This window comes from Colobus angolensis, unplaced genomic scaffold (genome assembly GCF_000951035.1).
Source record: "Colobus angolensis palliatus isolate OR3802 unplaced genomic scaffold, Cang.pa_1.0 Scaffold84, whole genome shotgun sequence".
Lineage (NCBI taxonomy): Eukaryota > Metazoa > Chordata > Mammalia > Primates > Cercopithecidae > Colobus > Colobus angolensis.
In genome coordinates this window covers 2,051,173-2,064,091 of record NW_012122265.1, presented here as the reverse complement: position 1 = coordinate 2,064,091, position 12,919 = coordinate 2,051,173, and the positions used below count along the sequence as shown (strand labels likewise).

Below are 12,919 nucleotides of genomic sequence, written 5' to 3'. Positions count from 1 at the left end.
GCAAACTGGGGATCACGGAGCCCCAAATCCTTCTGGGGCAGGAAGTGGGAAGGGTCGTGGTGGTCTCCCCTTTGCTCTGACTGAGCACTCAGCCCGCCTGCAGAGCACAGCGAGGAGCCGCCGAGGGGTGTGGAACAGGGATGCCATGGCTGAAGCAGTTTCAGGAAAGGTCCCAGGGGCTATCATTGAAGAGATAATGGGGACGGAGGGTGTCCCATAGCTGACAGGAGCAGAGTGAGCCCTGAGAGATGCCAGCTCCGGGTGCCACAGTGACCAGCTGGGGAACGCCTTCAAGAAGTCAGGGAGCATCCAGGGCTTCTGGTTCCTGCTGGGCTCAGTGTGCCACCTTGGGCTGCCAACACCAGAAAGCCCAGCAGACACAGGAAGCCCCATGCCTGTGGGAAACGGTTCCCCTCCAGGAGGGACAGCGGTGGCAGCGTTCAGCCTCAGGCCATGCACTCTGGGGCCACGTCCTTCCCTCTCTACAGTCCACCATTGTCAAGGTGGGCTCTGGCCATCTCTGCTGACCCCAGAGGGATGAGGAGGCCTCCCCTTCCACCAGAAGCCACCCTGGGCAGGGGCATCACTCCCTGGATCGGGGCAGCGGCTGGGAGCAGGAGGTGCCAGTGGGCGTGGGCTGGGTGCGGGTGCCTGCGGACCGTGGGGTGGACACGGACCTCGGGGGAGGCTCTGGCTGGGGTTGTCCTCAAGGGAGTTCTCAGGTCACCCCAGGATCACCCTCGCCCTCGGGCCCGGTGGGGTAGAGGAGAAACTGCAAAGGTCTCTCCAAGGGGAAGGGCGTCAGGGCCCTCAGCACTGAGGGACGTGCGTGCTCTTCAAAAAGAGGCCACAGGACCTCCGAGGGAAGCCAGGAGGCTGGCAGTGGGCCATAGAGGGGCTGGGTGGGGTGGGTGGAAGCTGTTCCTGGCATGCCATCCTGGCCCTGGCTGCCCTGGCCACCCTGGTGGGGGCTGCCATGCAGGAGGTGGGCGCCATTTGGAAACGCATGGCATCTCCTTAGAGATGTCTTCTGCAGCCTCCCAGGGTCCTCCACACTGGACGGGTGGGCCCTCCTGGGGCATTCTGGACCCCACGGGGCGAGCCTGGGGAGCCTCTGCAATGACCACACCTGCAGGTCCTGGGGGCTGCGGGCAGATGGCACTCCCAGGAAACCCATGGACGAGACACACGGCCTGGAGTCTTCTGGAGAAGCAAACAAATTGCCTCCTGACGTCCAAGGCTGGAGGCTGGATTCCCCGTCTTGGGGCTTTCTGGGTCCGTCTGCCACGAGGGTCTGATGTTCATTAAAAGTATGCCCCTGGGTTGCCAGAGAGCCCCTTCCTGTGTGCTCCCTTGAGGGGTGTGGGGCCAAGGAGACCCTGGCTGTCTCAGCCCCCCGCAGAGCACGAGTCCCTGGTCCCCGCAAGCCCGCAGGCTGAGGATGATTCAGACAGGGCTGGGGAGTGAAGGCAATTAGATTCCATGGACGAGCCCTTTCTCCTGCGCCTCCTTCCCTCCCTCCTCACCCACCCCCGCCTCCATCAGGCACAGCAGGCAGGGGTGGGGGACGTAAGGAGGGGAAGGTGGGGGACCCAGAGGGGGCTTTGACGTCAGCTCAGCTTATAAGAGGCTGCTGGGCCAGGGCTGTGGAGACGGAGCCCGGACCTCCACGCTGAGCCATGCCCACCCCCGACGCCACCACACCACAGGCCAAGGGCTTCCGCAGGGCTGTGTCTGAGCTGGATGCCAAGCAGGCAGAGGCCATCATGGTAAGAGGGCAGGTAGGTGCCCGGCAGCTGCAGTGGACTGGAGCCCAGGGCTGGTGCCAGCTGCCTCTGCTACTCCCCAGCCTGGCTGGCAACCCCAGGCTCAGGCTCCATGCAGACCCCTGGGACCCGGTGTGGGTGTGGAGTCCTGGGCACGGCGGCATCCCCTGTGCCTGGTGTTTGAGTCCCTGGTGGGGGAGGGTGAGGTGGTGCCTGTCCCTGTGTGTGCCCCTCTTAGGCCGACCTCCCTCGGGAGTTGTGTGTGTCCCTGTGTCTTCCTTCGTCTTGAATCTTAATGATGGGAACGTGGAAACAAATCCATCCAAAAAATCCCACATGGCCAGAGGTCCCTGGCTGCTGCACACAGCCCCCACCCTACTCCCACCTGCCCCTGCCTCCCTCTGCCCCAGCTGCCCTGGTCAGCACCCCAACCAGCCTGCCTGCTCCAGGAGGCAGCCCCAAGGCCCTTCCCGGGCTCTAGCAGCGGCTCATGGTGGGGGGTCCTGGGCAAATAGGGGGCAAGTCCAGAGTCAAAGAGCATCTGGGCTCTGGGGCGATTCCCATTGGCCTGTTCCTCCCTTATTTCCCTCATTCATTCATTCATTCATTCATTCATTCATTCATTCATTCATTCATTCGCATGGAGTCTGTGTTCCCTGTGACCCGTACTTGGAAGCCCTGTGTACAGGGGGCTGTGCCGGCCAGGCTGGATCATCGGGAGCTTCCCAGCCTGCAGGAAGGGTTTTCAGTGCCTCCGTGGGCACACAGAACCATGGTGTCCCTGGCACATTTGAAATGGATTTTTATTTATGGACCTCGATTGAAACATGGTGTGAGTTGTAGCAGTGTCATTTCCAGGTACCTTCTCAGGGACGCGGGGCGCCCTCCCCCGCCCTCCTCCAACAGGCTCCCCACCAGGCCCTCCACAGGGGGACCCGGGCCCAGCCTCACGGGCTCTCTGTGGCCTGGAACTGCAGCCCTAGCTGCATCCTACACCCCCGCCCCGAGGGTAAGAGGCGACTCCAGGAGGGGCTTCTGCTGCTCCCCTTCATGTTCCACGACCCTGAAAGACCAGGGTGAAGCTGATTCTTCTCTTACAAGGGGCCCAGAGCCTTCTTGGGAGTTCAGCTCCAAGAGATGAACCCCCGGTGTCTGCCAAGTCCCCCTCTGTCCAGGCCTGGGACGGCTCTGGGATCGAGGGGTCGGGGGTGCTGAGCCCAGGGAGAGGCACCTGCACCCAGAGCTATGACAAAGGGCAGAGGGATGACAAGGCAGCCAGAAGCGGGCGCCTGGGGGGGCGCAGAGGGGCAGGGCCCGAGGACAGGTGTCCTGATGGGCTGTGAGAAAGGACCCCTGTGCGGGAGCCAGGAGGGTAGGGGGTTTGTTCACTGGGGCCCTGTGGGGGCAGCTCCTTCCTGAGCTGCGGTTCCCTCCCCGGCAGCCAGTGCCACTGTCCAAGACATCGCCCTCTTCCCATCACTAATCCAGTTAGCGCCTGGCCTGGGGACGGGTGACACAGCGTCTCTGTCTGTCTGTTCCCCACAGAGTGAGGAGCAGGCGAGCACCCTCCCAGCCCCTACTCCTCCCCCTCCACCACCGCTTCTGGCTGAGCTGTCCCCATCGGGAAGGGTGTGCAGTGCCTGCAGGCACCTCGGCTAGCATCTGCCCTAGCAGGCACACAGTAGGCGCTCAACAGTGTGCTCTCATGCCCAGCCTGTGTGCCATCAGCGCCGCCCAACTGTGGGATCAGCTCTGGGTGGGGGTCCCCAGGTCTCAGCAGGTGGAGGAGGCATGGGTGCCCCCTGTCCCCACAGTCCCCGCGGTTCATTGGGCGACGGCAGAGCCTCATCGAGGATGCCCGCAAGGAGCGGGAGGCGGCGGTGGCAGCAGCAGCTGCTGCAGCCCCCTCGGAGCCCGGGGACCCCCTGGAGGCCGTGGCCTTTGAGGAAAAGGAGGGGAAGGCCGTGCTAAACCTGCTGTTCTCCCCGAGGGCCACCAAGCCCTCAGCGCTGTCCCGAGCTGTGAAGGTGTTTGAGGTGAGCTAGTGGCCTTCGTGTCCCTGGGGCAAGTTCACCTGTGGGTGGGGCTGTGTGGGGTGAGTTCCTGGCCCCTCCGTAGCAGAGGTGCAGCTGCCCAGGCCCCTGAGGCTGGCACAGGATGCAGCGGGGGAGTCTCAGGCCTCGGCTCAGACTCCATGGCATCTAGCCACACCCCCGTGTTTTTGAGGGATCCTGAGCCCAGCCCTAGGGCTGAAGCCACCAAGCCTCCACTGTGCCTCCTGCCTTGCCCATTCCCTGGATCCCCCTCATCCATCATTTCACACATTGGGGGCTCCCAGCAGGGCAGCATGGGAGGCAGGGATGGGACGGTGTGCCCTCTCCCTCCCGCCCAGCACAACGACTGAGGTGATCACTGATTGCATTAGTCACTCCGGCCCCACTGTGCCCAGGGGGGCAGGTGACCCAGCTCCCGGAAGAAGCTCCCAAATGACATTAAAGCCAGACTCCCCCGGCCCAGCTCCCAGAGTCCCCGAGGGCCACTGCGACCCACCGCCCTTGTTGCTGGGCAACGGAGGTGGGGGTGGGGCGGACCGTTCCGGCCAGTGTCCTGGATGCTCAGGGGCCAGTGAGACTCAGGGCCCACCCTACAAACCTGGATGAGGTCACCAGGTTTCGGGGCACCTTCTGACCAGTGGCTGAGGAGCTGGGCCATGTCACACGGCCTTGGGACACACAGACAGAGCTGCCCAGAAGCAGGTCAAGCCTCAAGCGGTGACAAATCCTGGTTAGGTGCATGACACAAAACCCAGTTTGCCAGTGGCAAACCCTGGTCTGGTGGCCGACAGCTGACCCGAGCCTGGGAGAAAGGGATCTGTGTGCTGCTAGAACAGAAGTCAAGGGCAGGGCCTGGCCAGCCGGTCAGATGTGCCTCCCCCTCCCCTCCTCCTCACCCTCTCTCCATCTCTGTCTGTTTCTCCTTCTCTCTCTCTTCCTGCTTTTGCTCCCTAAGACGTTTGAAGCCAAAATCCACCACCTAGAGACCCGGCCCGCCCAGAGGCTGCGAGCCGGGGGCCCCCACCTGGAGTACTTTGTGCGCCTCGAGGTGCCCCGAGGGGACCTGGCCGCCCTGCTCAGTGGTGTGCGCCAGGTGTCGGAGGACGTGCGCAGCCCCGCGGAGCCCAAGGGTGAGGCGGTGTTCTGTCCTTGAGTGCCGCCAAATGACCTTGAGACGCTGGGGTGCAGGGGCTGCTGCAGGGGGACCCTACAGTGACCACGTGGTGATGGACTGTTTCCCTCTCTGTGGGCTCCACTCTGTCCCCCGTTTTGCTACACATCCGTGTCTGGGCCTGGGGCCATCTCCAGAATTCCCCCGCAGCTATCGCAGCCCCTGCTGCCTCTGTCCCGTGGAAGTCTTGTAGGGGAGGCTGCTTCAAGGTGGGTGACGCGGCCCCATGGCTCCGAGCTCACCAAGACCTCTTCCTCCATCCCCCATAAAGTCCCCTGGTTCCCAAGAAAAGTGTCAGAGCTGGACAAGTGTCATCACCTGGTCACCAAGTTTGACCCTGACCTGGACTTGGACCACCCGGTGAGTGGTGTGCCCCCACTCAGGCCTCTTGCCCCGATCACATCCCCTACCCTTATCCCAACCCTGGACAGGAGTCTGTCGGCTTCAGGAGCCCCCGTGGCCTGTGTCCCCAACCTGAGCATGGCCTCCTGACCCGTGCACCCCTCTGCCCTCAGGGCTTCTCGGACCAAGTGTACCGCCAGCGCAGGAAGCTGATTGCTGAGATCGCCTTCCAGTACAGGCAGTGAGGGGCCCCTGCGCTCGGGACCCAGACTCCATCCTGCAGGCTCACGCTGGACCTGGGGGGCGGGAGGGAAGGACAAAGGGGAGGACCCATCTTGTCACAGCATCAGTGCCTCCTGCCAGACAGCTCTGCTCCAGGGCTTTCCATGTCCCCAAATCCCAGTGGGGAAACTGAGGCCCGGCGGGGGGGCTAGAGCAACCCACTGAGGCTGCACAGTCGGCTCACGGCACAGTCAGCCGGGGTGCACCCTCCTGTCCATCCTCCAACCCAAAGGCCTCACTGCACAAGGCAGGTGTGGACCCGTGCCCAGAAAGGCTCCCTCCCTCCTGCCCTTCCCACTCCCCGAGGGGACCTGCTGACCACTGGCCCCCTCCCCAGCGGCGACCCGATTCCCCGTGTGGAGTACACCGCCGAGGAGATTGCCACCTGGTGAGACCCCGTGCAGCTAGCTGACGAGGGACTGGGGAGGAGCCCGGGGGATGCCTCCTGGAATCCTGGTGTGTGAGGGCCGCCTCCAGGGACCTCGGCACAGCAGGAGAGACTAAGGCCAGGAAGAAGAGGGACCTCCAGGGCTCAGAATGTTGGGTTGGGAGGAAGAGGCTACCCATCCTGTCGGGCCATCCCCAGTATGCTGAGGGACCACCCCTCACCACCCCCTACCCCCTGGGATTCCCCAAAGCCACCAGCAAAAGCCCTTCCCAGGGGCCTGGGTCTTCACGGGTCCCCAAGAGGCCTGCGTTGGGAGGGGTTCAGGCAGGCAGAAGCACCCACAGCTCGGGAGGGGCTTCAGGGAGGGGGGTTCGGGCACTGGGGTGCGGCATTGGAGGGCCCTGAGCCCCGCTGCCCGCAGGAAGGAGGTCTACACCACCCTGAAAGGCCTCTACGCCACGCACGCCTGCGGGGAGCACCTGGAGGCCTTTGCCCTGCTGGAGCGCTTCAGCGGCTACCGGGAGGACAACATTCCCCAGCTGGAGGATGTCTCCCGCTTCCTGAAGGGTGGGCCCAGACGGGAGGGGCGCGGAGCGGGGTGGGGCCGGGGACGGTCAGCCACGCGCCCCAGCCCAGCGCGGTTCCGGCCCGTCCTGGCTTGGCAGTGACCAGAGTGGCCCCTTGCAGAGCGCACGGGCTTCCAGCTGCGGCCTGTGGCTGGCCTGCTGTCCGCCCGGGACTTCCTGGCCAGCCTGGCCTTCCGCGTGTTCCAGTGCACCCAGTATATCCGGCACGCGTCCTCGCCCATGCACTCCCCTGAGCCGTGAGTGCGCGCCCTGGCCCCGGCCCGCGGGTGGGGGGTGCGACGGGCGGCCCCTCAGCCCCCTCTCCCTCCTACGCGCAGGGACTGCTGCCACGAGCTGCTGGGGCACGTGCCCATGCTGGCCGACCGCACCTTCGCGCAGTTCTCCCAGGTAGGCCGCGGCCCCGAGCGAGTCGGGTCACCCCGGGGCTGGCCAGGCGCCGGGGGCGGGGGGGCGATGTGCGGGTGGGTGACGTGTGCGGCCTGCTCCTGGGCCCCGCCGTGCGGGCTCAGCGCCCCCCGAGGGTCGCGCGGCAGAGGGCGGGGCTGGAGCGGAGCCTCCCACGGCCTGTGCTGCCACCTGCCGGCTATCTGGGAATGGCGCCCACGGGCTTAGGGATATGGTCAAGGAGGGCTGCCTGGAGGAGGAGGCCCGGTGGAGGTGCGGATCCAGTGGAGGTCGCCAGGGAAGGTCTCTGCCGCCTGGGAAGTGTCCCAGAGACCCCTGGAGGGGCTGCGGACACCCCCGGCGCCCCCACCTCGAGCACCACCCAGGGCTGCCTCTCCCCACCCTTCATCCTCCTCCCTGCTCCACAGGACATCGGCCTGGCATCCCTGGGGGCCTCGGATGAGGAAATTGAGAAGCTGTCCACGGTGGGTTGACCCCTCCATGCAGGGCCCGGGGTGTGGGCTTGGGGGTCCGAATCCAGGCTTAGCCCTCCTGCCGTCCAGGCTGAGTCCTCTGCTTCCACCCAGGAATCGTGACCCTCACCCTGGCTCGCCTGCGGCCTGGCCTGGCCTCCCTGGGGGTGGTGTCCTGGTCACAGGTGACCAGGGGCTGCCAGGTGGTGGCAGCTGTCTCAGGGCTGATGCTGCCTGCCTTCCCCACAGCTGTACTGGTTCACCGTGGAGTTTGGGCTGTGCAAACAGAACGGGGAGGTGAAGGCCTATGGCGCGGGGCTGCTGTCCTCCTATGGGGAGCTCCTGGTAAGACCCTCTCCTTGCTGCAGTCCCCAGCTGGGGGACAGTGCAGGGAGAGGACAGGCTCCCAGTGGGAGGAAACTGAGGCCTGGGCCTCCAGGACTCAGGCTCTGTTTGGGAGAAGGCTTGTCTCTGCCCAGTCCTCACCCCACACTATCCCAGGCCTCGGAAGGCCCAGCGGGAGAGGTGGGGGCGACTCTGCCCCAGGAACCCCCCCAGTGTCAGGTTGTGGTACCCCGGTTCCCTCGGGGACCTGGGTGCAGTGGAGTCAGTGCTGCCATTGGCCTCCTGCCAGCACTGCCTGTCTGAGGAGCCCGAGATTCGAGCCTTCGACCCTGAAGCAGCAGCCGTGCAGCCCTACCAAGACCAGACATACCAGTCAGTCTACTTCGTGTCTGAGAGCTTCGGCGATGCCAAGGATAAGCTCAGGTGGGCTAGGCTCCCAGGGCAAGCCCCCCACGGTGCCCCCACACTGGGCCAGCCAGGCCTTCCTTCTGGCCTTGAGCAGGGCTGGGCCTGTGAGCCAGGTCACAGATAAGAAAACCGACCCCCGGATGCCGCAGCCCCCACACAGCAGGGACCCCGTCCGTGAGAAGGACCCCAGCGTCTGGGGAGGGGCAGACCTATAGGACTGGGGGCTGCTGGGTGGCCGGGTCAAGGCCGGTCTTGGAGGTGCTGGCAGAGCCTGAGTTTTGTGAGGAGGTCCTGTGGAACCTGTCCCAACCCCCTGCCCTGGGATGGGGAGAAGTCAGAGGGGATAGACAGAGTCAGGGTGGGGGGCATGGCGGGAGTGGGGTCCCCAGGGCTGGGGGCCTTTGGTGCAATGACCAGAGTGTCAGGAGAGGAGAGCAAAGCCCACTAGCCTCATCCTCAGAAAAGGTCTCATCATTTTCCCTCCAGCCTCCTGTAGTGCACTGGGGAAACTGAGACCAGGGGCTATGTTTCCAATGGATGGGGGTGCTGAATTCCACCCACAGGCTTAGGGATGTGGTCAAGGAAGGCTTCCTGGAGGAGGAGGCCCAGTGGAGGTGCAGAGAGGGATGGGAGGCCCGGCACAGTCTCTAGTGGAAAAGGCGCCTAGTGTATCTCCCCCATGAACCCCCTCACCCAGTCCTGGAAGAGGCCTCAATGTCCCGCCTGTGACCAGGTGGCTCAGAAAAGCCCTAGGAGCTCTGAGCCATCGTGAAGGTGGAAGCGTGGCCCTGGCTTCCCCTCTCCTGGAGGCTGCAGACTCTGCCCGCCAGTTGACGAGGGCTCTGCCACTCTCCTCCCCAGGAGCTATGCCGCACGCATCCAGCGCCCCTTCTCCGTGAAGTTCGACCCGTATACCCTGGCCATCGACGTGCTGGACAGCCCCCAGGCCGTGCGGCGCTCCCTGGAGGGTGTGCAGGATGAGCTGGACACCCTGGCCCATGCGCTCAGTGCCATTGGCTAGGTGCAGGGCACCCCCGAGGGCCCTTCCCAACCTCCCCTGGTCCTGCACTGTCCTGGAGCTCAGGTCCTGGTGAGGGGCTGGATCCCGGGTGCCCCCCATGCCCTCCCTGCTGCCAGGCTCCCGCTGCCCCTGCATCTGCTTCTCAGCGCAACAGCTGTGTGTGCCCATGGTGAGGTTGTGCTGCCTGTGGTGAGGTCCTGTCCTGGCTCCCAGGGTCCTGGGGGCTGCCGCGCTGCCCTCCACCCTTCTCTGGCACTGTCTGCTGCCCCAGTCGCCGTCACAATAAAAGAAAGTGTGGTCTCTACACCTGCCCGGCCTCACGTCTGTGCCACAGAGACAGACCCTGGGATCCCCAGACTCCCACACCCCAACCCCAGCCTCACTCAGGGGTTTCACCCTGGCCTCCTTCCTCCTCTGGGAGATGCCTGGCCACCCTGGCCAGGCAGTTGGCCCCTCTGGGCCTGGTTTCCCTGCTTACCCTGAGGCCCCACCCAGCGCTGAGCCCTCAGCAGCTCCAGAGGCTCGGGCACCCTGGCTGAACTGCCCCATCTCTGTGGGGTGCCCTCCCAGGGTGGGGAGCCAGGTGACAGTAGGAGGGCCTCTCTCAAGCCTGGCAGGGAGCAGGGTCACAACCATGCTGGCTGGGGGTGGTCTCAGAGGTGGGCCTGCAGGCCTAACCCTCCCTGCCGACAGGCCTCCCAGCCCTTGGGAGGAACGGGGATGGAGGAACAGCTGCCCCAAAGCCGTCGCCCACCTGCAGCAGGTTCTGCAAACCAAGGGGGAGCCTCAGCGTGGCCCCCAGCACATGTGCTGATGGGGAGGGTCCGGCTGAGCTGGTGCCAGGCAGATGGTCTGGGCCTGTCTCCCCAGCAAGGCAGGCGAGGGACTGGATTTCAGACTCTGTAAGATGCCCCTGGCTTACCTGAGGGGCCTGGACGTTGCCCTCCAGAGAGAGCACCCAACACCCTCCAGCCTTGGCCGGCCAGGGCGCCCCCTTCCTACCTTGGAGAGAGCAGCCCCAGGACATCCTGCAGAGTGGCTGGGACACCAGCTGGCCTTCAAGGCCTCTCCCTCCCTCCAGCTGCCCCACCACACTCTGCTGGGATCCTGGCTCTCAGCCCCCAGGCCGACAACCCGGGCAAACTCCTACTCATCCGTGAAGGCCCTCCCGGGCACGGCAGTCCTTCCCAGCCCGGCAGTCTGTTCCTCACACACCTTGTCGGTGCCCAGCCCCTGAAGTTGCACCTGGGGGTGTCTCTGAAGGGCTGTGAGCCTCAAGGAAGCCCTGGGAAAATGCCTGCCTTGCCTCCCCGCAGCCCTGCCAACCCCTGACTCTGCCCTCCCACCTGGGTCTGCCCGATCCAGCCTTCCTCCTTACACACCCCTCTTAAGGAGGCACCCATATCTTCTCCTGCTGCTGGGCCTCAGAGCACGGTGGCGTCCTGGGGCAGCCCCTGCATGACCTGCTGTGGCATGGCTCGGGGTGGAAAGGGCGGAAGGGAGAGGCCCTACAGACAGCTGGTGCCCACTACCAAAACTGCTCGGGGCAGGAGAGCCTGAGGCTGGGTGTGTGCGGGGCGGCCTGGAAAGGTTCCGAAGCTGAGGCCAGGGTGGGACATAGGGATAGGAGGTGCCAGCGCACAGGATGCTCCAACCTGCCTGCCCCCATGGTCTCGCTCTCCTGCTGCTGGGACCTCCTGATCCTGCCCGTGGTGCTAAGAGGCAGGTAGGGGCTGCGGGCAGCAAGGCTCGGAGCCCATGCCCCTCACCATGGGTCAGGCTGGGCCTCCAGGTGCCCGTCCTGGGGGGCTGGGAGGGCCAGAGGGGTGTACCCCAGGGGCTCAGCCCAGATGACACTATGGGAGTGATGGGGTCGTGGGGCCTGGCCAGGAGAGGGGAGATGGGCGGGGGCTCCCAGAAGAGGAGTGGGGGCTGAGAGGGTGCCTGGGGAGCCTGGACAGAGCTGGGCCAGCGCACAGCCTCCCATACCTGCCCATGGAGTCCTGCTGCCACCCCCAGATCACAGGGAAGATGAGGTCCGGGTGGCCCGCTGGGGACTCGCTGTTCGTCCCCGGGTCCCTTCGTGCCCTCCTTCTGCCACTCTGGGGAGCTGAGGGCCTCACCTGGGGCTGCTGTCCTAAGGCGGGTGGGAACTGGGCAGCCAGCAGGGAGGGGACCCTCCCTCGCTCCCCCACCCCCACCACCTCGGCCCATCCATGGGGGCATCTTGGGCAACCAGGGACTGAGAACGGGGTTCCCGAGGACAGGGGGTCTGGGGACAGTGGCGCAAAGAGCCCCGCCCTGCAGCCCCCAGCTCTCCTGGTATAATGTGGAAAGTGGGCCAGGGGAGCGCTTTGCTCTCCTGGAGACATTTGCCCCCAGCTGCGAGCAGGGACAGGCCTGGCCACCAGGCCCCTGGTTAAGACTCTAATGACCCGCTGGCCCTGAGGAAGAGGTGCTGACGACCAAGGAGATCTTCCCACAGACCCAGCACCAGGGAAATGATCCGGAAATTGCAGCCTCAGCCCCCAGCCATCTGCCAACCCCCCCACCCCAGGCCCTAATGGGCCAGGCAGCAGGGGTTGGCAGGTAGGGGAGATGGGCTCTGAGACTATAAAGCCAGTGGGGGCCCAGCAGCCCTCAACCCTCCGGGACAGGCTGCATCAGAAGAGGCCAGCAAGCAGGTCTGTTCCAAGGGCCTTCGCGTCAGGTGGGCTCAGGGCTGCCCGACTTGGGGGTTCCAGGGTGGCTGGACCCCAGACTCCAGCTCTGCAACAGGGAGGACATGGCTGGGCTCTTGAAGCGTTTGGGGGTGAGCCCAGGGACCCCAGGCCAGGGCACCTGGCCTTCAGCCGGCCTCAGGCCTGCCTGTCTCCCAGGTCACTGTCCTTCCGCCATGGCCCTGTGGATGCGCCTCCTGCCCCTGCTGGCGCTGCTGGCCCTCTGGGGACCTGACCCGGTCCCGGCCTTCGTGAATCAGCACCTGTGCGGCTCCCACCTGGTGGAAGCTCTCTACCTGGTGTGCGGGGAGCGAGGCTTCTTCTACACACCCAAGACCCGCCGGGAGGCAGAGGACCCGCAGGGTGAGCCCCACTGCCCAGCGCTGCCCCTGGCCGCCCCCAGCCAGCCCCTGCTCCTGGCGCTCCCGCCCAGCGTGGACAGAAGCGGGCAGGAGGCTGCCACCCAGCAGGGGGTCAGGTGTACGTTTTTAAAACGAAATGAAGTTCTCTTGGTCACCTCCTAAAAGTGACCAGCTCCCTGTGGCCCAGTCAGAATCTCAGCTTGAGGATGGTGTCAGCTTCGGCAGCTGAGCCCCGAGGTCCATCAGAGGCAGGGCACGCCCCTCCCGCCACTCGTCCCTCAAACACATGCCCCGCAGCCCGTTTCTCCACCCTCATTTGATGACCACAGATTCAAGTGTTTTGCTGAGTACAAGTCCTGGGGGACCTGGGGTCACAGGGTGCCCCACGCTGCCTGCCTGAGTGGGCCAGACCCTGTCGCCAGGCCTCACGGCAGCTCCGTAGTCAGGAGACGGGGAAGATGCTGGGGACAGGGCCCTGGGGAGAAGTACCGGGGACACCTGTTCAGGCTCCCACTGTGGCACACGCTGCCTGCCTGAGTGGGCCAGACCCTGTCGCCAGGCCTCACGGCAGCTCCGTAGTCAGGAGACGGGGAAGATGCTGGGGACAGGCCCTGGG

At 65.2% G+C, this 12,919-nt stretch overlaps 2 protein-coding genes across 11 annotated transcripts in view; both read left to right on the top strand.

Moving 5' to 3' along the window:
- Nucleotides 1–1,085: 1,085 nt before the first annotated feature.
- TH (tyrosine hydroxylase) lies at nucleotides 1,086–9,525 on the top strand. Of its 5 annotated transcripts, XM_011930081.1 has the most exons (14): nucleotides 1,086–1,785; nucleotides 2,696–2,775; nucleotides 3,581–3,802; nucleotides 4,776–4,950; nucleotides 5,263–5,351; nucleotides 5,507–5,574; nucleotides 5,953–6,003; nucleotides 6,425–6,570; nucleotides 6,691–6,826; nucleotides 6,908–6,977; nucleotides 7,403–7,459; nucleotides 7,697–7,792; nucleotides 8,082–8,215; nucleotides 9,062–9,525. In XM_011930081.1, exons 1-14 carry the CDS (start codon nucleotides 1,680–1,682, stop codon nucleotides 9,219–9,221), a joined length of 1,590 nt encoding a protein of 529 aa, XP_011785471.1. In that variant the 5' UTR covers nucleotides 1,086–1,679; the 3' UTR covers nucleotides 9,222–9,525. The 5 variants fall into 5 exon arrangements, with proteins under 5 accessions (XP_011785471.1, XP_011785473.1, XP_011785472.1 ...); XM_011930083.1 differs by lacking the exon at nucleotides 2,696–2,775 and having other exon boundaries at nucleotides 1,086–1,769; XM_011930082.1 differs by lacking the exon at nucleotides 2,696–2,775 and having other exon boundaries at nucleotides 1,086–1,781.
- A 2,334-nt stretch (nucleotides 9,526–11,859) lies between these two features.
- Nucleotides 11,860–12,919, top strand: part of INS (insulin) — a 15,167-nt gene continuing 14,107 nt past the window's right edge. For 2 of the 6 annotated variants that reach the window (XM_011930073.1, XM_011930075.1), the window contains exons 1-2: nucleotides 11,872–11,905; nucleotides 12,101–12,304. In XM_011930073.1, the coding sequence (XP_011785463.1) occupies nucleotides 12,118–12,304 (187 nt within the window). In that variant the 5' untranslated portion in view covers nucleotides 11,872–11,905; nucleotides 12,101–12,117. Of the gene's footprint in view, nucleotides 11,932–12,100; nucleotides 12,305–12,919 lie in introns of all 6 variants that reach the window. The other 4 variants (XM_011930078.1, XM_011930076.1, XM_011930074.1 and 1 more) reach the window with 3 other exon arrangements.

What these genes read in the sequence shown, in the direction of transcription:
- TH (XM_011930081.1), top strand. Translation starts at nt 1,680, where the DNA reads ATGCCCACCCCCGACGCCACCACACCACAGGCCAAGGGCTTCCGCAGG. An exon ending in ATCGCCTTCCAGTACAGGCA is followed by an intron (nt 5,575 to 5,952) that starts GTGAGGGGCCCC and finishes CCCCCTCCCCAG; the next exon opens with CGGCGACCCGATTCCCCGTG. An exon ending in TGTCTCCCGCTTCCTGAAGG is followed by an intron (nt 6,571 to 6,690) that starts GTGGGCCCAGAC and finishes GGCCCCTTGCAG; the next exon opens with AGCGCACGGGCTTCCAGCTG.